This window comes from Megalobrama amblycephala, linkage group LG23 (assembly GCF_018812025.1).
Source record: "Megalobrama amblycephala isolate DHTTF-2021 linkage group LG23, ASM1881202v1, whole genome shotgun sequence".
NCBI classification, from domain to species: domain Eukaryota; kingdom Metazoa; phylum Chordata; class Actinopteri; order Cypriniformes; family Xenocyprididae; genus Megalobrama; species Megalobrama amblycephala.
In genome coordinates, this window is record NC_063066.1 from 25780454 (window position 1) to 25804427 (window position 23974).

The following is a 23974-nucleotide window of genomic DNA, read 5'->3' on the forward strand; positions in this document are numbered from 1 at the left end:
TTATCCGTACAGATCACGGATTAACTGCGATCCGTTGCACACCTAATAATTAAAGAACACACTTATCATCATGATTGCTATCTTACCAGAGATTGAGAAAAATCCTACTTCAGTAAGTAAACGTGTCCCTGTGAACCGATCCTCAAAAATGTTGTTACTCAAAAGTGCTTCCCTCCATGTTTTGTGGTGCGCATCGTTTACTTTTACCGTGCATGCGTACCACTTATGTGCACCCCTGTATATATGTAATGTATGTATATGTAACAATTTATTAATTAAATAACACTATTTGCTGTTAATCACTTGATAATATGGATAATAATAATTTAATGTATATTGGTGGTAATATTAATAATAGAATTGTCCAGGTTATCGCTGAATAATTGATCAGTTGCCAGTATAATCATGCACATCTCATTTTGTTTTTGATGTTTGAACATTGTAATCAACAAATAGGTACGCTGTGTGCCTTTTTTGCACTTTTTTTTCATGCTGCAATTTTGGCTTAATCTTGAAAACGGAAAATATTATTTACTGAAAACATTCTGGAAAGGCAGAGGGGGAAAATAGTCTGTTTCCTTGCAATCATTTTGTGTATAAATGTGTGTAAATAAATAAATGCTTGTGTGTTTTTTGCAGCTGAAGTGGAGCACAGGATGCAGAGTTAACACCACCCTGTGTCTCGCAGAAGAAGCCCGGCTGCCAGACCCTCAGCAGTAGACACATGGCGGCAATAGGGGTAAGTGCATCACTTCCTTTCTGCTGCACAATGTTTAAACTGATCTTAACCATCTAAATTGTTTCGCCCCAAAGTTTGTTTCAATCTCATATTTTCTTTTTTTGATAAAAGGAGATGCTTGGCAGAATGTCCAAGCTTCTGGTTTTCTGTGACAGAAAGAAAAATGGTGATTTATACTGCTAAGCTTCAAAAAGGCCCAATAAAAGTAATCTATATGATTATTGTTTATGTAATTAATATCATTTTTTTTGTCAGCTTTTTATAGCGTTTTGCGTCTGCTGATACTGAAATGAAGATACCTGCTTACCTTTTTTGTTTTTGACTTGGTTAAATATTCACATTCTTCATGGTATCATTTGCAAGGAAGAGAAGATATTTAATCCTATTGCATGATCATTTGGTGTTTTCACTTCAGTTTTGTAGAATTCCGTTTGAAATGTTGATCTGGTTACCGTGAAAACAGTGTCACGCTCTGCTGCTTCAGCTGTCATGGTAGAAAATGTCCAAATAAAAAAATGTTAAACAAGCTGACAGAAGTCGATCCATTTCTTTGTTGGAAGGGTGTAGATGTAACTGTAGTTTAAATCTTTTCTTTGTAAATATTCACTTTCCATATGACCACAGAGAAGAATCGGAGGGGCATTCAGCGGACAGACACCCTTTTTTACAGTCTACGACAGACACGGACACACTGTATTTTTTTTATTTTTTTTTTGTATTTATTTCAACAATTGACAACCAAAATCAAACCTATTGAAGCTTGTGAACAGTTTTGAAGTGGCTGCATATAAGTTATACTCATTCACAAGCCGAGTGAGAGTCATACTCTCAAATGTAATGTTAATTATTAAACCAAACAAAATACAACAATTTCAAAAACACTCAGCAATGTGATTATTTTAATGAGTGATAGGCAGCGGGTTCAATCAGTGACATTATTAGATTTGCTATACGGTGTCCCCCCTCCTCAACACTGCTTCCCTTAGTGTTTTTACACTACCATCCAGTTTTTTCCCTGAACGATGATGTGAGCTCCTGTTGCAATTTTTGATTCAGCATAAAGGACCTACAATGGTGACATTTTTCACAATCACAACAGAAAATCAAAAATACTGTCCTTAACATCACTAGTAGAAAGACAGCGTGATATAAACAAACAAACCAGAATAGAACTGAGCACAGTGTGACGGCAGCTTCACATTCTTTACATCTACCTACTCTATGGCAGTCAAGTCTTTCAATTCAGTAGAAAAATCGCTCCTCTTCATAACATAAGGTTCACGTCCAAAATATGTTGTGATTTTCTGTTTATACCTTTCTAAACCAGCACAGCACGGATTTTTTTCCAATCTCTTCCATTCTAATTTTCACTGCTTGCCCTCCACATTAATTTTGCACGTCACCAGAACCACGTGATTGCAAACAACCAATTCAGCAGACTGAAATTTAAGTCCTTATTCATTGATAATCATCTCTTCTGCTGGAGCTCCAAACCTCATTTGATACAGTCATATCATGTAACAGTTTGTATATGTTAAGTATTTTATTTACTAAAAAACTTGTGAGATCTGTTTTCAAAACAGCAATGATCCTTGTGTAATGCTCAGTCTTAATTCTGAAGGGGGAAAAGTTTTAAGTATTATGTAGACTCATGGGTAAATTAATGGCTTTGAAGCTCCAACTTTTATTGAAGCCCATTAATGTGAGAGTGTAATATTCACTGCAGCCCGTGGCAGTTCTCTGTCCTCATTTGACACTGCACTGAACTGATTATGTTATTGCAAAATGGCTAGTGGCTGAATTCATGAATTCATCTTTTATGAGGAAGCACCATAACGTAAAACACCTGTGGTTATGCCATACTGAACACATTTAGCCGTATTGCAGTGCTAGTAGTGCTTTTCTTCCATCTCTACACTTTTCTGCAATTATTTCAGTTCCAACTAGCTCCAATGTACAGACACCATTTGAGATTTTTATGTTATCAGTGCACATTATTTCAAATAAAAAAATGTATGTATGTGTATACATATGTGTGTATGAGGGCTGCACGATTTATTGTGATTAAATCGTGTGCGTATTCTGTGATTATTGTCAGAGCTGTACGGCTCAGTAGTAAATGCTTCTCCATCTGAAAGCCAGAGGGTGCTCTTGCACAGAAACTCAAAATATGCCCCGCCGCAGAAGTAGATAACACGCCATATCTCTGTCGCTGAATAAACAGAAAATTGAAATGCTTTGATTGATTAAACATGACTAATAAACACACAACTGCCTTATTCTGTGTAAGAAGCCACATCATCTCACAGAAGGATGCTCAACTGTCATTATGAAGTGAGTTTGGAGTAAAAACATGTTATCTTTTGTTGGACAAGATGTTAATAAATGTTTCTCATGTCTGGAAAGATGTTTGACACATGTTGCTTTTTCAAATGTACATTATAAGCGACTCAAACTCACAGTGCTTTCAGATGGATTAGCATTTGGAGCCATACTTCACTGACAAGCTGCACATTAAAAAAAATCGCAGCCTTTGCGATTTCATAATCGCACTAAGAATCAGGTTTAAGCGATAATCGCGTTTAAGTTCAGAGTTATTTCTCGTATCGTGCGATAAATCATGCAGCCCTAGTGTGTGTGTATATGTGTGTGTGTGTGTGTGTATATATATATATATATATATATTTTATTTTATTTATTTATTTATTTATTTATTTATTTATTTTTCCGGCTTATCCCGGTTAGGGGTCACCAGTGGATCATCCTTCTCCATTTTGCTCTGTTCTCAGCGTCTTTCTCCATCACACCAACCATCTGCATGTTCTCCATCACCACATCTATGAACCTCCTCTTTGGTCTTCCTCTTCCCTTTGATATCCTTTTCCCAACACACCCCGCATCCCTCCTCTGCACATGCCCAAACCACCTTAGTCTCGAATCTCTCACTTTGTCTACAAAATGTCTTACCTGTGCTGTCCCTCTTATATGCTCATTTCTGATCCTGTCCATCATCGTCACTCCCAAAGAAAATCACAGCATCTTCAACTCTGCCACCTCCAGCTCCAAACCATACACCATAGCTGGTCTCATTACCATCTTGTAAACCTTCCCTTTCACTATTGTAGGTACCCTTCTATCACAAATCACTCCTGACATTTTTCTCCACCCGCTCCACCCTGCCTGCACTCTCTTCTTTATGTCTACCACTTTCTCCATTACTTTTGGACAACTGACCCCAAGTATTTAAACTCATCCACCTTCACCACTTCTGCTCCTTGTAACTGCACCGTTCTGCCAGCCTCTCTCCCATTTATGCACATGTTCTGTCTTGCTTCTACTGACTTTCATTCCCCTTCTTTCCAGTGTGGACCTCCACCTTTCCAAACTCGCCTCAACCTGTTCCCTACTCTCACTACAAATCACAATATCATCCGTGAACATCATAGTCCATGCGGTTTCCTGTCCGAACTCATCTGTCAACCTGTCCATCACCATTACAAAAAAGAAAGGGCTAAGAGCCGATCCTTGATGCTATCCTACCTTCACCTTGAACCAGTCCGTCATTCATACTGTACACCTTACCGCTGTCACACTGTCCTTATGCATATCCTGCACCACTCCAACATACTTCTTTACCACTTCTGACTTCCTCATACAGTACCACAACTCTTCTCTCGGCACCCTGTCATGCACTTTTTCTAAATCTACAAACACGCAATGCATCTCTTTCTGGCCTTTTCTATACTTCTCCAATAACACTCTCAAAGCAAACATTGCATCTGTAGTGCTCTTTCCTGGCATGAACACCAATTGCTGCTCACTGATCACCTCTTCTCTCAGTCTAGCTTCTACTACTCTTTCCTGTAACTTCATGGTGTGGCTGATCAAATTTATGTTTAAGATACTGCAGCTCTGCACATCTCCTTTGTTCTTATAGATCAGTACTAATACACTTCTTCTCCACTCTTCAGGCATACTCTCACTTTCCAAGATTTTATTAAACAACCTGGTTAAAAACTTCACTTCCATCTCTCCTAAGCATCTCCATGTTTCTACGGGTATGTCATCTGCCAACCACCAACCACCTTTCCACTCTTCATCCTTTTCATAGCTGCCCTCGCTGCATCCTCACTAATCCCCTGCACTTCCTGATTAACCATTTTCACATCATCCAACCTTCTATCTCTTTTTCTACATCCATCAGTTCCTCAGAATACTCCATCCACCTTCTCAACACAATCTCCTCACTTGTCAGCACATTTTCAATTGCATCCTTTATCACCCTAACCTGTAGCACATCCTTCCCAGCTCTATCCCTCTGTCTAGCCAATCGGTACAGGTCTTTTTCCCCTTCCTCGGGGTCCAGCTTCTCATACAGTTTGTCATACTCTTTTTCCTTAGCCTTTGCCACCTCTTTCTTTGCTTTGCGCTGCATCTCCTTCTGACTACTTTCTTCATCCCTCTGACCATCCCAATTCTTTTTCGCTAACTTCTTCCTCCTTATGCTTTCCTGTACTTACTTATTCTACCACCAAGCTTCTTTGTCTCCCTTCCTCTGTCCAGATGTCATACCAAGTACCTTCCTAGCTGTCTCCCTCACCACTTCTGCAGTGGTCGCCTAGTCGTTCAGAACATCTTCACCTCCACCAATTGCCTGTCTCACTTCCTCTCTGAATTTTACGCAACAGTCATCCTCCTTCAACTTCCACCATTTTGTGCTTGGTTCAGTCCTCACTCTTTTCATCCTCTTTACCTCCAAAGTCCTACAAACCACCATCCGGTGCTGTCTAGCTACACAATCCCCTGCCACCACCTTGCAATCTCTGACCTCTTTCTGGATGCATCTCCTGCATAGAACACGGTCTACCTGTGTGCACCTTTTTTCCACTTTTATATATCACCCTGTGCTCCTCCTCCTTCTTAAAATATCTATTTAACACTGCCATTTTCATCCTTTTTGCAAAATCTACCACCATCTGCCCTTCCACATTCCTTTTCTTGACACCGTACCTACCCATCACCTCTGGTTCCTTCAACAACATGCCCATTGAAGTCCGCTCCAATCACGACTCTTTCTTCTTTGAGTACCCTCACCGCAACTTCATCCAACTTACTCCAAAAATCTTCTTTCTCCTCCATCGTACACCCACCTTGCAGGGTATATGCACTGATGAAAATTACCATCACCCTTTCAATTTCCATCTTTACACTTATCATTCTGTCAGACACTCTCTTCACCTCCAATACACTCTTTACATACATTTCTCTTTCCATCCACACTATGGCAGAACAGTTTGAATCCACCTCTGATGCTTCTGGCCTTACTCCCCTTCCACTTGGTCTCTTGTACACACAGTATGTCTACTTTTCTCCATTCCATCATATCAGCCAGCTCTCTCCCTTTACCAGTCATAGTGCCAACATTCAACAATCTGACTCTCAGTTCCACACTCTTACCCTTTCTCTTTTCTCACTGTCTCTGGACATGCCTTCCTCCTCTCCTTCTCCTCTTTTGCCCAACAGTAGCATAGTTTCCACCGGTACCCTGCTGGCCAGCAGTACCGGTGGCAGTCGTTGTTAACCTGGGCCTCGACCGATCCTGTATGGAAATCTGGTTTATGATCCGCATGTTTAATTTGGCACAGTTTTTACGCCGGATGCCCTTCCTGATGCAACCCTCCCCATTTGTCTGGGCTTGGGACCAACACTGAGAGTGCACTGGCTTGAGCAACCCTAGTGACTGGGTTTATATATATATATATATATATATATATATATATATATATATATATATATATATATATATATATATATATATATATATATATATATATATATATATATATATATATATACAATCTATGTTAGAATCAAGTGGGATTTTTTTTTTTTTTTTAAATCAATTGGCACATTGTTATCTATTTATATGTAATGTTGAGAATGATCAGAAATTGTCTGGAATTGTACATTTATATATATGCACAACAAGACAGGGAATTAAGTCGTAAACATACTGCTTTTATTAATTCCCTTTTGTGCATATACAGTCAAACTGATATTTATTCAGACACCTTGAACATTTCATTCATTAATACAGTTTATTCACTAATAAAACAGTAATAAAATATGACAAGATCTCAGAGTTAAACTGTGTCAGGAAAAAAAATAATCTTCATTATGTCAGAACACTTAAGCAAAACATGGTCAGGTCAAAGTGTCTGAATAACAGTTTTACTGTTAGTCCACTGTATGAAGAATTTTTGAGTATAATGTCACAGTTTTTGTCACAGTACTTTATTTTGCTATCCTCACTTACATAAATGAACTATAGTGTCCTGTCTGTATATCAAACATGTCTGAGTAATTTTTGGTTTGACTGTGTGTATATATATATATATATATATATATATATATATATATATATATATATATATATATATATATATATATATATATATATATATATATATATATATATATATATATATATATATATATATATATATATATATATATATATGCACAAGACAGGGAATTCTTTAGGATGATGTTTGTGTATTATTTATGTACTTCCTCCTTCCTCTTAATACCAAAATGTATTCATGTCTTAAATGTGTAATTGCAGATGATCTCCAATCATTCTCAACATTAAATTTAAATGGATAACAATGTACTAATTGCTTTTAAAAAAAAAAATCCCACTTGGTTCCAACACAGATTGTTCTTCAAAGCTGAATTACAAATATTGAAGCAACATAGATCTAATTATTTTCTTGCCAGTGGGCAGCTGGTGTGATGAATATAATCTTTTTAATCTGTATTGAATATGAGCAGCATGTGTCCTGACACTGTTTGTGCTGCAGCAGATAACACTGGTCAATAGAGTCGTCTGGCTGCTTCACATGAGACTTCCAAAAACAAACAACATGATTTGTCTTTAAAGTGTCGATAAGGGAATTAGCCAAATGGAAAACAAAGTTTTCACATAAAAAAAAAAAAAAAATGACATTTGTTTTTGACATTTGTTTTGATGTAAATTATGGAGGCAACCTAATGGTTAACAAGTTGGGTTATAAACACTTAAAAATGAAGGTTCTTTATTTGCATCAATGGTTCCATGAAGAACGTTTAACATCCATGGAAACTTTCCATTCCACTAAATAAAAAGTGGTTCTTTTAAGAATTGTTTTCTGAAAGGTTGTTTGGGGAACCAAACAATTGTTCTTCTATGACATTACTGCGAAAACCCACTTTGGAACCTTTATTTTTAAGAATGTAGAGTTGACCCTGGTGACCTATGAGATGGCCCTCCTGAGCCCTGATCATTGCATCTTATTTATTAGTAATTAATACAGGCCTTTTGATGAAAAACCTGCTAAATTACTTTTTATAGTGTGCTTGGTGTGACCTACAGCTTGAGGTTTGGATTGTGGTTTTGTGTGTTGTGAAATGTTTTTAACCCCTTTATTGCCTCCATTTCTCTCTCGTGCAGAACCCCGAGATGTTAACCAGGAAGATTAAACTGTGGGACATCAATGCCCACATCACCTGTCGTCTCTGCGAGGGGTACCTGATCGACGCCACTACGGTCACTGAGTGCTTACACACCTGTGAGTGTCATTTCTACACCAAAACTGAACAGCAAGGATAAGTAAATGATTAAGTTTAGTATGTCAGACTATCACTAGCTGGTTACAGCCAAGTTTTGTTGCATTTGAACAGCAGTGATTGAATTGAACACTAGAGGGAGTCATTGTGCCACCGATAGCTTGTTTCTGAGCATGTGATGGGAGCTTTGAACAGGAGTTTGAGTCATAAAACTAGAAGGGCTATTCGTTTTATTTTTATTTTTTGCCTCTAGGTTTGTGCGGAATGATTTTGATTTATGTTAATTAACAGTGAGTTATTTAATTCACGTCAATGTGACATTCCTGTGTCTTGGAAATCAGTATAACGATGCATAATGTGATATGTACAAAATAAATCGAATAACTGTGTTTAAATTATATATAGTCTGCAGGAGCTGTTTGGTGAAGTACCTTGAAGAGAACAACACGTGTCCCACGTGTCGGATCGTCATTCACCAGAGCCATCCACTGCAGTACATCGGGTAAGAGTTTACCGCAGCAGACAAACACGTCTCAATCAGTGTAAACCTCAGAGCAGACCAGTAGGGGTCCATCAAGGCACACCGGTGAATAGCATTGTCTTTGGCTGCTGGGTGTTGTGTGCATGTGTGCGTTAGTTGCGTGTCATACAGCCACATGGGTATTTGAAGGCGACGTGGCTCCCTCCAGCTCTCTGTTGGAGGGTGAATTATTGATGTCCAGGGTGGAGCGTTCCTCTTCAGCACACACATCCCAGAGAAAACATCTGGTGATGTGACCTGAAAGTTTTACACACTTCTGGAACTGAATTTCTCTGCGTGATGTCATTTAAGGACAGCAGCTGTGCCAGACCATCGGTAGTAGGTTTACTACAAATCCAGACCGTGAATCAGGGTAGAGCATGCACATGGAAAGTCAAGATTACAACTGCAGGGTGTTTATTTATCACAACAGTGCAGAATTTTGCACCTTTTTGGTTGGTCATCTTTTTCTGGTTCAAATGGAAGTGACCTCTGGAGGGCGCTCTGCATAAGGCATTGAAGCTTAAGTCTCTTATGCTCACCTAAGCTGCATTTATTTGATCAAAAATACATTAAAACAGTAATATTGTGAAATATTATTACATTTTAAAATGTAATTTATTCCTGTGATAGCAAGGCTGAATTTTCAGCATCATTACTCCAGTCTTCAGTGTCACATGATCCTTAAGAAATCATTCTAATATACTGATTTGCTGCTCAAGAAACACCTCTTACCAATATTAAAAACGGCTGCTTAATATTTTTATGTGGAAGCTATGATGCATTTTGTCAGGATTTTTAAAAAATCAATATAGAAAGCTCAAAAGAACAGCATTTATTTGAAATGGAAATCCTTTATATCACTATAAATAACTTTACTGTCACTTTGGTAATTATTACTTTCTTTTAAAAATGACTTTTTTCAATCTAACTAACCCCAAACTTTTAAACAGTAGAGTAAGTCACATGTGAAGAGGTTAAGCAATCATATAGAATTAATTTAGAGTTAACTTAAAGTTAATTCAATAGCAATAACAAGCAAATCTTCCTGTTTCAATAGGGAAAGGCCTTGCTACTGAGAAACACACACAGATGTGCTTGGTGTGTATAAACTGTCATCCATCTACCCCCTGAGCATCGGTGCCTCTGTGTCTGATGGATTTGCTGGTGCTCTGGGCCAGATGCCAGGTCTTTCATAATTCGTAATTTAGCTGCAAAGAAGCTTGCAGTCGCGCGCTGATGAGAAACAATTTCCAAACACATTAAATATTCACCATCATCCCAGCGCTTCCTCGCTGCCTTCTGAATTGGGGAGAAAAGAGATGCCCCATCCTTGCTGGTGGATGAAAGCCATGCGTGGTATAAGAGGAAGAGACAAAATAAGAATATGGGGTCAGTTACGTTACGTTGTACGCCATCAAACCGGCTCTTCTCTCTCTGCATGATTAATCTGACCTTAGTTTAACACCCTGGTATTTATGAGCCACACTGTTTGATCGTGAATGAAAACTGGATTTGTGTGTATTAACAGTGGCAACTCATTGATCCTCGTCTCTCTCGCACTTGCGCAAACATACACCCACACACACAAAACGAAGCTTTTGTTGATTAGCTAGCTAAATGCCAGTCACCCCCTCACCACCAGGCCTTCCGGCCCCCTCTGTGGAAGCTCAGTGGCGGCTAATTGGACCTCTACCTTCCCTGCCAGGCTGCTGGGATTTGGGAACAGGTGGCAGCTCTGGCTGTGCACCAGGGACACAGGTGCTCCGCTGCCTCACAATTCTGGTCTTTCTGTCTTTCTCTCGCATTGTGGCCTCAGGGAGCAGATCAGCTAACGGCAAGCTGGACTCTGACACAGAACGTGGCCTGTGTTCTCAATGTGGCAAGAGTGCAGATCTAAGATCAGTTTCCTACTGATCTAAGTCATTATGTGCTATTAAGAGGAACTGACCTGGCACAATGGCTATTTCACTGAACTGAAACGGCAAAATCTCAAAAGAGAAAACTATTAAGCATAAAGAAATTTAGGCAAATATTTAGTGGCGATAATTAATTCCTATTGCTGTAACGTAAAGAAAAAATGTTTATTATTATTGTCATTTGTATATTTAGGGGCCAAGCACCGAAGGTGCGAAGGCACCTATTGTATCCGTTGGCTTCTTCTTCTTCTTCTTCTTCTTCTTCTTCTTCTTCTTCTTCTGCTTCTGCTTCTGCTTCTGCTTCTTCTTCTTCTGCTTCTTCTTCTTCTGCTTCCTCTTCTTCTGCATCTTCTTCTGCTTCTTCTTCTGCTTCTTCTGCTTCTTCTGCTTCTGCTCTTGAGTCTATGGCAGCCCATAGAACCGTATGGTAAAAAGTTGTGAAATTTGGCACACAGTTAAAGGACAGTCTGAGCTATTTTCATAGCAAATTTGGAGTCTTTATCTCAATCCTTCTAGCGCCACCAGCTGTCCAAAGTTGCACTCATGTTTATGTTAATAACTTTTGAATCGATTGCACCCTATGACGTCATTTTCCGTCATGAAAATTTTTCTGCCATTTTGAATTTTCTGAAAAACTTACTTTTTCGAACTCCTCCTAGGCCGTTACTCCTATTTTCATGAAAATTGAACCAGATCATCTTCAGACCATGCCAACTAAAAGCTATGGAATTCAAGTTGATTCCTCAAACCGTTTTCGAAAAACACGCAAACTAATTGTACGAAGTGCTTGTGAAAATAGACTTAAGGCTGTATCTCCGCAACACTTTATCGTATTCTTGGTAAAATACTGTGCTTTTGTGCTAAAATACTGTATTTTACGAACGCATTAGCGTATCTTTACGAAACTTGGTATGGGTCATCAGCACAATGCCCTGAAGGAGCCTGAGAAGTTTCGGACCAGTGCCCCCTTGTGGTCAAAAGTTATAACAAAATGTACAAAATTGTTAATAACTTTTGACTATTTTAACTCATTGTAATGAAACTGGTCTCAGTAGATTCCTTGGGTCATGCCGAGAACACAGATATCAAATTTGCCATAGTCGGATGAAATTCCTGTCTGCCATATTGTTTTTCTTTAAAAACCTACTTTTTCAAACTCCTCCTAGACCGTTGCTCCGATTTTCACCAAAATCGAACCGTATCATCTTCAGACCATGCTGACAAAAAGTTATGGATTTCAAGTCGATACGTCAAATACTGGAGCAACGAATTTGAGGCATGATGCAAAACTCACTCTTTAAGCTGTATCTCTGCAATGCTTTGACATATTGACACCAAACTTTGCAAGTGTCATTGTCACCTCACTCTGACCATACCACATCAATTTGGACACAGCGCCACTTATTGGTCGAAAGTGATGAACCAGTAAATCCTCATTTTTGATCATTTTTTAGCTCGTTTGCCTAGAATGATCTTAATAGGTCTTTAATTGCTCACTGTTGCAGTTGGTCTGATGCTCACAGCCGTGTTGGCTGGCTTATTGTGCCTTTTTTGTGCTTGGCCCCGTAATTGCTGCTTGCAGCTTTATTTATTATTATTAGTGATATGTTACTTTTTCATATATATATATATATATATATATATATATATATATATATATATATATATATATATATATATATATATATATATATATATATATAAATAAAATAATTTTTTTTTCTTGGATTACCATTCAAAATGTAAATACTTTTATTCAGCAAGGATGTATTTATGTGATCAAAAGTGGCAAATAATTATAAAAATTTTTTATTAATAAATAAAAATATATTAATTGATTAAAAGTAATTGAAAATATTTAAATTCTGTTCTTTAGAACTTTGTATTCATCAAAAAAACCTGAAAAAAATGTATTGGTTTCAACAAAAATATTAAGCAAACCAACTGTTTTAAACATTAGTAGTAATAAGACATTTTTCTTGAGCAGCAAATCAGATTTCTGAGTGGACAGCAAATTTACAGTTATACAAGCTGTACACTCGCTACTTTACATTGTAGCAAAGTGTCATTTCTTCAGTGTTGTCTAATGAAAAGATAAAATATTTACAAAAATGTGAGGGGTGTACTTACTTCTGTGAGATAATGTACATTTAAAAATGTTAAAATAATAAACTGTTATTTTAAAGCTGCAGTCCATGATTTTTCCTCTTTGCCGCCATCTCTGTTTGAAACATGCGGTTGCAATCATATGCGGAACAGTTATCTGTACGTGCGTTATGCCTCGGCACAGCTCGTCAGCGCGGATGAATCTAATGCTTGCTGTCAGTCACCGCACTGGTGTGGATACTGTATTTCAGAATCACAGATTCTACGTCTTGAAAGTATGACCAATATAAGAATTTTCACTGGAAAATATCATCTGAACAAGTAAGTAACATGTCTGCCACTTTTGTTCTGACCAACTGAGGAAAAAAGCATTAGGGCTACAATAAATCGCGCTGCCAATAATGATTAAATCTAACGATCGCTTAGCTCGGATCATGCCAAACCGTGGTAATTATTATTACTGTTATATTGTTTTCAAATTGTTATTGTTAACAACATCAGCATAGTGTGACTGTGTATTTAGTGTGTATTAGTGTTATCTGTAGATTTCAATTTCTGTAGTCACTCCACAGTCCAAAGTCTTTTGCTTTTTGGCTACGGGTGAATCTCCAGTTGTCACTGATGATTGTCATTTAGATCTTTCTGGATTACAATCCACCATCAAAATGACAAGTTTAATTATTTCAGCTGCTGTGAGAACAGGCTATAAATGTGCCGCCACCGGCAGCATCCTCACATGATATAACTGACTAGCCTCTCGACGGCACTCTTTCTTTCTGTTTACGGACGTGACGTAATGACGCACAGAGGAACTGCTGCATGCTCAAATTTCCCGTAGAAATCCACCATGTCGCTCTTAATATAAAACATTATTACAAGCTTACTGTTGTGAATCGAGACAAGATAATGAGATAATTTTGAACACTGGCTGGTTATGTACTTGCTCACAAAAAAAGTTGCAGTCTGCAGCTTTAAATTACAATAAAATGTTACAATATTACTGTTTTTATTTTATTTTACATCAAATAAATGCAGCCTTGGTAAGCATAAGAGACTTCTTTCAATATAAAAAAACTTACTGACATCTGAACGGTAGTGTAATTTTTTTTTTTTAAATACCATTAGTAAAATTATATTAAGTTAATATTAGTGAAGTTTTATATAAAGTAAAGTTAAATAATATTAGTAAAGTCTCATTAAAATCATTACTTTAATGATAATTTGAGTAAAATCGGCTCAATTGTTATGAAAATAATGTCACAATGAACACAAATTTCTTTATGTAATGCCATTTTTTTCTGCAAATGGCTCCAATGCCTTCTCGACTTGTTAGAGAACTGGCCTGGTTTCTCCAAAGTTTTTCCTCCATTTTGACACCTGATGGAGTTTGGTTTCTTTGCCACTGTTGCTGGCTTGCTTAGTTGAGGACACTTAATATTGGACAATATTATTGATCTAACTGTACTGCTGCTATTGTATGAGATCTAAACAGCTGGATTCAACATCACTGTTTTTTTTTTTTTTTTTTGCAGAACTGTTTATAGATTAAATTAATTTAATTATTAATTAATTAATTTAATAATTGATGCACTAAAGGGGACTTGAATTGACTTATCCTTAAAGGAGTTAAATGCTTGTAAAATTTGAGATATCTTTACAGATTTTTAAGAGTTTATTTACAGTGTCCTAGAAAGTATAAGCAACACAACAAGAGCTGTGAATCTCAGAGCAGGTGCTTGTTTTGGCTGTTGGCTGCTTGGAACCGGCCCTTGTGGGTTTTGCAGCATGGTAACATGTTCTCGGAGGCGGGCAGCCGTACCACAGGCGCCACAGAGATGAACATGTCAATACACGCTTAATAGGTTTTACCTCCGAGCCCTGAGACCCTCCAGTCACAGGAGAATATAGACACTCGTGGAAGAACTACATTATATGCTAATTAACGATCATAGTTATGAGGAAACATGCCTGTCGAATGCAAATGCTAATTGCATTATTATTAGTGTTCTTTTTTGTGCATTTCTTTGTTTTCCTTCAGCTGTGTTTCTTGCTGTAATAATGCATATTATTTAAATAATTACCATTTCTCCCTTTCCCTCAGCCATGACCGAACAATGCAAGATATTGTCTATAAGTTGGTGCCAGGACTGCAAGAAGGTTTGTCCTTTTTTTTTTTTTTTTTTTTTTTTTTTTTAGAAATATAGGTATAGAGCATGTGTTGCTCAATATAAGAATGTAATTTATGCTTTCCTACCTTAAAGGGATGTTCTAAACATATTTGAGGTTCTTTCTTCTGTTGAACACAAAAGAAGATATTTTGAAGAATGTTAGTAAAAAGATTTTGGTCCCTATTGACTCCCGTCGTATTTTTTTTCTCAAAATATCCTCTTTTTGTTCAACAGAACAAAGACCCTGTTTACACCTGGTATTAAGATGTGTTTTGCTTGATTGGATCACAAGTGGATGACACTAAATACAAATGTCTAAACAGGGTCTAAAACGTTTTGAGCTTGTCCACTTTCAACATCTTTCAGAGGTAGTTTGAATGTGTTTGAATTGCCACACAAGAATGCCTTCTCATCGCCTACTGACCTAATGCATAAACATTATAGGAAGCGCGATAGCAAGACAGGATTTAAACATTGTTGGCTGAACACCCAAGTTTGGTTTGAAGATGAAAAACGTACCAAGCACAATGTTCTCTCACCATTCCTGATTTCTAACATACACTCACTGAGTTTGCCGTGGTCTTGTGGCCATCAGAACAGAAACGAAAGCTGATGTGCTCCGTATGTTATGTTTTTCCATCATCTCTGGGCGTATGTAAATTGCTCAAGCTTATTTCGTCCATTAGATCGCAACATCTGAAAAAGCCCATAGATTTACCTCCTCATATACCCTCCCCTTGAAGAAGTCAGGACAGAAAAAGCCCACTTTTGACTTTTTATCGAAATCGCCAGTTGGCCGGGCATTTTTATGAATTCTAACAATGCAAAGTTGTGAGAACATGAACGTGAACAAATGTGAACGCTCAAGACAAGTTGACGGGCCAGCACTGCATCGTCACGAAAGTTTAAGCCTTGCCAATATAAATATTGAAGCTCTAGAAGACATGAAATGGAACTCAATTAGTTACTTGCACACTAGTGAATTGAGCTCTTTCACATCTTCTTGCTCTTGAACAGACAAATTTGAAAAAAATCATGTCAAAATGCACATCTTGCCAAGTATCCTTGTGTAAACAGTCATTTATGTCCAAAATGAATGTAAACATTTGAGAAATAAAACATGTGTAACAGTATATTGGATCCGTACATTAGGCTGCTGTCACTTAAAGAGCTAATGTCCCCGCTGCTGTCTGTGTTTTTAATGTTAATCAAACAACAAAAGACAAAGAATAATCACTATTAATATATGTTTCATGGCTGAAAAAACAAATATTTATGTACCGTTTTCCTAAGTCACTGACCATTGGCAGGTGTGGCAAAAAGTTAGTTTTAGGTCCTGCTCATACAGTTTAGAACAACTTGGGGGAGAATAAATAATGACAGAGTTACATTTTTTTTTAATGACATTTTTGTGTGAACTATCTCTTTAAGACAACATGAAACCCAGTTTAGTTTCTGAACAAATATCTGAAATTTTTTCCATAATTCATCAGAACACAGTCTAGGGAAAGAAAATGTATATAGTCTTTAGTAAAATGTAAGATTTGAACAAAAAAAAAAAATTCTGTTACTGTAGTGAAGGTCATATTTTTGTTTTTCTTATAAAAATGTGACACTATTAAACATATTTCATATTTTCTAGAACAGATCCCCCAAGATCCATGTGAACTGGTAGCAAAAATACCCTCTAATCACATATTTTTCTTATATGCAAAGCATATTTTATGAAGCAGCTTATGATGTATGCTGTTGTAAGATTTAACAGTAAGATTTTAATTCTTTCTTGTGTGCAGCGGAGATGAAGAAACAGAGAGAATTCTATCAGAAGTTAGGCATGGAAGTGCCTGGAGACATCAAAGGAGAACTCTGCAACATGAAAACCCACCTGGACTCTCAGCGTAATGGTACGTCCATACTCTCTTTACCTACTATAGGTGGCACAATCCATCTAGGATCACAGTGGAAGTGGAACAGTGTGCCTTTCACATGTCACACTTTTTGATTACAACATTGGTGGGAAAATGTGCTTTAATTGTCACATCACAATACAAAAAGAGCCTTCATTTTGTTTATTTGCCCAGTATTCTGCTTTATTATATCGGTCTAAAGCAGCTCTAAAGGAAGAGTGTTTGAAAGCCTCTTTAGCCTCAAAACAAGCACATTATTTTAGTTTATTTGGTAGGAAACAAGCCCTTACCTTCTGTTTATTAGCCCTACCAGTTCAGTTTATTTATCTCAGGCAGTATCTTGTTCTTTTCATCTTTCAAGGCTGTGCACAGTGATAAAGTCAGTGCAAATACTGGCCCTCAGGCATGTTGAGTCAGCAGTCGTAATGGCTGGATTCATGCATTGTAGTAAATAAGGCTCAGATGCAAGTGGTCTCTTGTTCCACATTGTCTCAGCTAGTTTAGCAGACCTGTTTTTCTGAAAAGTACTTTGAATCTGTAGTCCTTAAGTGCACCACAGAACCATCAAACTGAACTAATAATAATAATAATAATAATTATAATGCATTTTATTTAACGGTGCCTTTCAAAACACCCAAGGTCACCTTACAGGTAAACAAGCAATAACATTATATATACATTATATATCACAACAACTTAAAACACACATGCATCATAGAAACAGTAAAATAAGTAGTAAATCATAAAAAAAGCCTGGGTAAAAAGGTAGGTCTTAAGATGGGATTTAAATGTATGCAGACTGTCACTGTTATGGATATCGAGAGGGAGAGAGTTCCATAGGCGAGGGGCCGCATGGCTAAAATACGTATACGTGGTAAGACGAGAGAGTGTGAGTGAGGATCTTAAAGTGCGTGAAGGGGTGTAAATATGAAGAAGATCTGTAAGATTTGGAGGAGCGAGACTGTGAAGTGCCTTGAATGTGAGAAGCAGGATTTTGAACTCAATTCGATATTTCACTGGTAGCCAGTGAAGTCGCTGGAGAGTTGGTGAAATGTGCATGGTAGGAGTTCTAGTAAGAACACGAGCTGAACACGAAGTTTATAGAGAAGTTTGGAAGGAAGACCAGTAAGAAGAGCGTTGCAGTAATCAATATGTGAAGTAACCAGTGCATGGATGAGAATCACAGTATTGTTCATTGAAAGGGAGGGATGAAGGCGATTAATATTACAAAGATGAAAGTGTGCAGTACGTGTAATATTATTAATATAGGCTTCAAATGAAGTTGTGCTATCCAGAATAACACCCAAACTCTTAACCTGTGAAGAGGGATAAATGGGATGTTGATTGATATCCACAGAAATACAGTCAGATTTTGTCAAAGCGGATTTTGTCCCTACAAGTAGGACCTCGGTTTTATTGCTATTAAGTTTTAGAAGGTTAGCTGAGAGCCAGTCTTTAATTTCAGCTAAACAATGGGACAAAGAAGGCAGAGGAAAAGAGTCAGAGTGTTTGGAAGACGGGTAGAGCTGGGTGTCATCGGCGTAGCAGTGAAAGTGAATACCATATTTCCTGAAAATGTGACCAAGTGGGAGTAGATAGATAATGAATAAAAGCGGGCCCAAAACAGAACCCTGAGAAACACCGGTAGTGACTGCAGATGATCTCGATCTGAAATGCTTTAAGTGGACAAACTGAGTGCGACCAAAGAGATAGGATGTAAACCAGGACAAGGGTGTGCCAGTAATCCCAACAGAAACTAACCTGTCAAGGAGTATCTTGTGCGAGATGGTATCAAAGGCCGCACTCAGGTCGAGAAGGACAAGTATGGTTAATAAACCAGAGTCAGCTGCCAGCAACAAATCGTTAGTGATTTTGACAAGAGCTGTCTCTGTACTGTGGTGTGGACGGAAGCCAGATTTAAAAAGCTCAAACAGTTTATTATTGGAAAGATGGTCATGGACCTGTGTTGCAACACATTTTGCCAGGATTTCAGAGATGAATGGAAAATTTGAAATTGGAAATTTCACTTTATGAGGTTTTTTAACATTAATATGAGTTCCCCTAGCCTGCATATGGCTAGAAAAGGCGATGGGTGTAAACCGAGCACTGGGTGTTTTGCTTTGCGTTTGAGAAAATGAAAGCTCAGACGACCCAAACTGGAATCTTCCCCATATGTCGTCATAAGGGGAAAGGTTACCTCCCCTTTCTCTGCTTTGCCCACCCATGAGAAAATGAGCTACTACCGTGAGATTTGAGCACAATATTTTTTTTTCCTCAGTGGTAGCACATTTTCCACAACGGCACCTATCCAAAAAGGTATTTGTAATAATGGCAGAGGACTAATTTAGTTGCACTGGTTAGTGTCTATAGCTGATAATTGTATATATAATATATATACGATAGCATATCAGAGCAACATGAAGAGCCAACAATGTAGGCTAGCATTAGCTACATGATAATAACTGTAACAGCATACATAAACCAACTAAAGTACCGTATCCAGACACAATGTTTTAAACTAACCATTCGGAGACGACCTGCTGTAGCCGCTGAGTTGCAACTTCTTCATCCAAATCAGATTCTGGGTCAACCTAAAGCTTGAACGACTGCGTGTCTACGAGCGATTGGATACATCCACTGTCAACATTAGCGCATGGTACCGTAGCCTCAAGCTGGTTAAGGCCACACCCACCCTCCACCTTGCCCCGCCTCTCTCCTCCTCATTAGCATTTAAAGCTACAGACCCAGAAACGGCACGTCCTGAGGAAAGCTCATTGTGGGACTGGCTTGTTGTGGCTGAAATTCTGCACCAAGGCTGAATTTCGGGAAAGAGACTTCAGATACAGTACTAGGGACCACTTAGGCCTATATAAAAGCATCCAAAAAGTAGCATGTCATGGGACCTTTAAGGATTGGAGTAATAATAGCAGATTTGAAAGAGGAGGGTACAGAGCCAGAAGCAAGTGAATAGTGGATAATTTTGGTAATTAATGTAGATAAAGATGGTAAGCAGGCTTTGACTAAGTGAGTTGGTAAAGGGTCAAGCCAACAGGTAGTAGACTTGGATTCCTGGATAAGACCCAGTATCTCCACATCAGTTGGTAATAAAAAAGTAGAGAAAACAGAGTGTGGGGACACTTGAAAAACTGGACCGCAGAAATTATAACCTGTGTTACTAGCAAGTAATTGTTGGTGAATATTTTTAATCTTAGACTCAAAGAAAGTCATAAAATTGTTGTATAGTGTGGTAGAATACATATCTGACGGCAGAGAATCCGGTGGTCGTAAAATATTTTTTACCACAGAAAAGAGAGATCTTGAGTTCCTTTCTCTGGCTCCAATTAAATTAGAGTAATAGTCAGATTACACAGTTTTAGATTAGACAGTGCATCCTTGTAAAGTTGGACATGGTCAGAAAGCATTTGTTTGTGTACAGTGAGACCAGATTAGGCATGCAGATGCTCTAACCTACAACCTTTAGTTTTAAGTTGACAAAGTTCTGATTGATTAAAAGAAACAGTCCAGGTTTTCACAGGTGCATAAACATCCAAAATCTCAGTTAGTCCATTGTTATAATAAGAAACCAGTACATCAGCGTCAGAAAAATCAGCTTTGCTGGAGAAGATGGCAAGTTCATCAGCAAAAGTAGACACATCAATGTTTTTAATGTTCCGAAATTTGATAGAACAACACAGGTTTACCTTAAAGACTGTCAGTTGGGTGCAAAAAGACACAAGCAGATGGTTTGATATGGACAAGTCAGAAACAGTACAATTATAAGGAATTATGCCAGAACAGCAAATGAGATTGAGGATGTGCCCTGAGTGGGCAAGTTAGTGAATTGCTGCATACCAAAACTATCCAGACAAGATAAAAATTCACTTGTACTTGTGTCATTGACATTATCTGTATGAATGTTAAAGTCACCCAGCATGATAACATTTGGAGACATGGGACATAGTTAAGTCAGAAGCTCAGAAAGTTCAGTTAAAAAGATGGGATTGTTCTTAGGGGGGGCGGTAGATAGTCATGAGAATGGTAGGAATAGCCCCGTTGACTTTTAGGTCAATAGATTTAAATGAAGAGTATGTAGGCACAGTTAGCTGGGATATTTTCCATTTCTCTTTATGAAGTATTGCTAAAACCCCTCCCTGTCCAGTAGCGCGGGATTTACAAACAAAAGCATAACCCGGAGGAACAGACTGGTTAAGATGGAGAAAATAATCCTGTTTCTGCCAAGTCTGTTAAACAGAGGAAATCAAACTTACGGTCAGACAGCAAATCATGCACCAGAGGTCCTTTATTCGAGAGTGATCATACGTTGAGTAATCCAAAGGAGAGATTGTTTTTACCAGTATCGTTGCCAACCGATCTGGCCAGGTTGGTTAGTACACCTTGATCAACAGTCTGTATGAACCTTCTTGCTGGATTTGGATTCGACAACCAGAATGACCGTATTGAGCATGAGTCATTGATGGTGTAGCTTCATCGAGACCCATGGTGAGTGTATTTTCGATGTGGTTGAGACGCAATATCTAGATGAAGATGTAAAGCTGACGGGAGTTCAAAAAGACAGGAGCAGAGCTGAAGAAGTTCTGCCGCAGAATATTGAAGGATCGACACCGCAGGGTGGTATATTGCAGAGAGGATAACCCAGACGTAGTTAATCCATACAAGCAGCCCCATGATCTTCATAGTTGCTTCCCGCGCCAAAGGCGCCTCGAATGAAAAATCAGAGGTCAATAACAGGCAGACAAACCGGCAGCCACGAGAAGCATCACACAGATCAGCTGATAATAGCGACCGATGGTCCGAACTCACTGTAGTCAGCGTAGGAGGCAGATCACAAATAGATGATGGCTATAAAACAGCTTAAAACAGCAATAAAACAACTACTAAAAGTAAAATTTTCCAGGAGCAGCAGCAGCAAGTAGCGCCAGCGTTCACCCCGAAAGTCACAGTGTATACGATAGGAGAGACACATGGTAAAATGATGACGTAGCTGACTGCATTACTACATAACCTACCCACAAATAAGCATTACAGCCTTTATGATTTTTATGAGCATCAAAAATACTTTTTTGGTGTCACAGATGTACCCCTTTATAAGGGCGATTTTAGAGATGCCTGCTCATGCCACAGTAGGGTACCTGACGGTCCTTCTCAAATCCCTTAACAGTGACATTAACCAAACTGTTGCTGAGCTTGAAAAAGAAGTCACCCTTCCGGAAAGCATGGTAAAATTGCTACCTGAGCTTGTCCACTTCATCCCTAGACAGCTAAGCAGAGTCTCCCTGTCTATTAGCCACCCTAACGAAAACCTTATTTCGCTGGGAGTCCAGCTTTTTCTCGCCTTCACAGTCTGCTTGCCTCAGATTAGCTCAGCCTCCGTGAACTTTTACCCAGCCAGGGAACATTTTAAGTATCAGAAAGGATATTCTGAGTGTCCTGTGAAGAAGCCATTGCTTTAACCGTCAAGGCTTAAGAATGACTGAACCCAGACTGCATTTCGTCCAGATGCTCTCGATCTCTTTCCCATTAATGCAGTTGAGATTTCTGGTGATGCAATGACAATGTCATAGTGATTTTTGACAGCCCCTCATACAAAACCATGAGGGTGTGTGGACAGCTGTTCAGTTGAAATGCAATAAAATAACTCAACCACACTCAACTGGACTGGTTACATGTATATAATTCCTTCTTACATTGGACAGTTTTGGTGACATTAAGTAAAAATGTTGCTTTGAGGATTTAAAAGAAGAATATTCAAAGTTAAATTCAGTTTAAACTATAGTGACAGCATCTGTGGCCTGCTGTCAACAATTTCAAAAATTTTGACACTCAGTTTGTTAAAAATAAAAAATGGGTACTTGGTGCAAATGTACAACACAAATAACAACAATTTGATACCGTAAGTAATGAGCTTCATGTTTATGTAGTTAAATCTCAGCAATCCTTTAAATTAATTTTTAAAAACTTCAGGATTTTTTATGATTTATTTTTTGTGATAATTGACAGCCACTGCAACTTTTTTTATCAGAATTCTTTGATGAATTGAAAGTTCAAAAGAACATTTGTTTTAAATACAAATCTTTTGTAACATTATAAAAGTCATTACTGTCACTTTTGATCGATTTAATGCATCCATGCTGAATAAAAATATCAATCACTGACCCCAAACTTTTAAATGGTAGTTGTTGTTTGTTGTTTGGATCTCTCTCATCAATGTTAATGAAGGAAAGTATTTTTAGGCATATATAAATCTGTAATGAGATGCAGTCCTAGTTTCTGACCTGATCAGTGGGCAGCTGTCTTCCTGTCTGAGGTGTGGGGGGAGTTATTTGGGTAGGTTGAATCATAAATTAATTTCCATTGATGAGGTGCAGATTTGTTTTGTAGACTTGTGAATGTGTGGCAGAGCAGGCTGCAATAATTGTGTGTTGTTGTTTTTTTTTTTCTTGTTTGATGAATGTTTCTTTACTGTGTAATGAAGAAACTCTTCAGAGAGTCACAGACTAATACTCAATATAATTCAAGCTCTGAGAAGCAATGAATTATAAATGCTTGGAATCTTAATACAAATTATGATTAAACATTGTTTGTTTTAAAAGGCGAAGATATTGTTTGAAAAGATAAATGCATTTACTTTGAGTTCTACAGTACTTTGAGAGCAGAATTGTGGAGAGATGGATGAGCACAAAAAACATTTCCTGTTTTTATGGTTGTCTAGGCTCCATCTTGTGTTAAATTTTTTTTAATTTACTCCACCAGGTGACCTGAAATCAGAGGATCCAGCCAATAAGGAAGCAGGAGAGGAGAAAGCAGAAGAGGACAATGACTACCATCGCAGTGATGAGCAGGTATGTTTCCCTGTTCCCATCTGACCTTGTTAATGTCCCACAAGGGAGCTTCACGCTCTGTTAGTTTGACCTAGTTAGTAAGAACAAATACCTAAAAAGGGCTATGTTTGCTAATATTAATCTACTGTACTAGTCTATTTCTGCAGT

At 38.0% G+C, this 23974-nt stretch overlaps 1 protein-coding gene across 4 annotated transcripts in view; it reads left to right on the forward strand.

Moving 5' to 3' along the window:
* Positions 1–23974, forward strand: part of LOC125258897 (polycomb group RING finger protein 3) — a 100083-nt gene that overhangs the window by 21084 nt on the left and 55025 nt on the right. For all 4 annotated transcript variants that reach the window (XM_048176105.1, XM_048176101.1, XM_048176102.1 and 1 more), the window contains exons 2-7: positions 640–739; positions 8232–8349; positions 8753–8849; positions 14994–15049; positions 16854–16964; positions 23739–23827. In XM_048176105.1, coding sequence (XP_048032062.1) covers positions 725–739; positions 8232–8349; positions 8753–8849; positions 14994–15049; positions 16854–16964; positions 23739–23827 — 486 coding nt within the window. In that variant the 5' untranslated portion in view covers positions 640–724. The remainder of the gene's footprint in view (positions 1–639; positions 740–8231; positions 8350–8752; positions 8850–14993; positions 15050–16853; positions 16965–23738; positions 23828–23974) is intronic.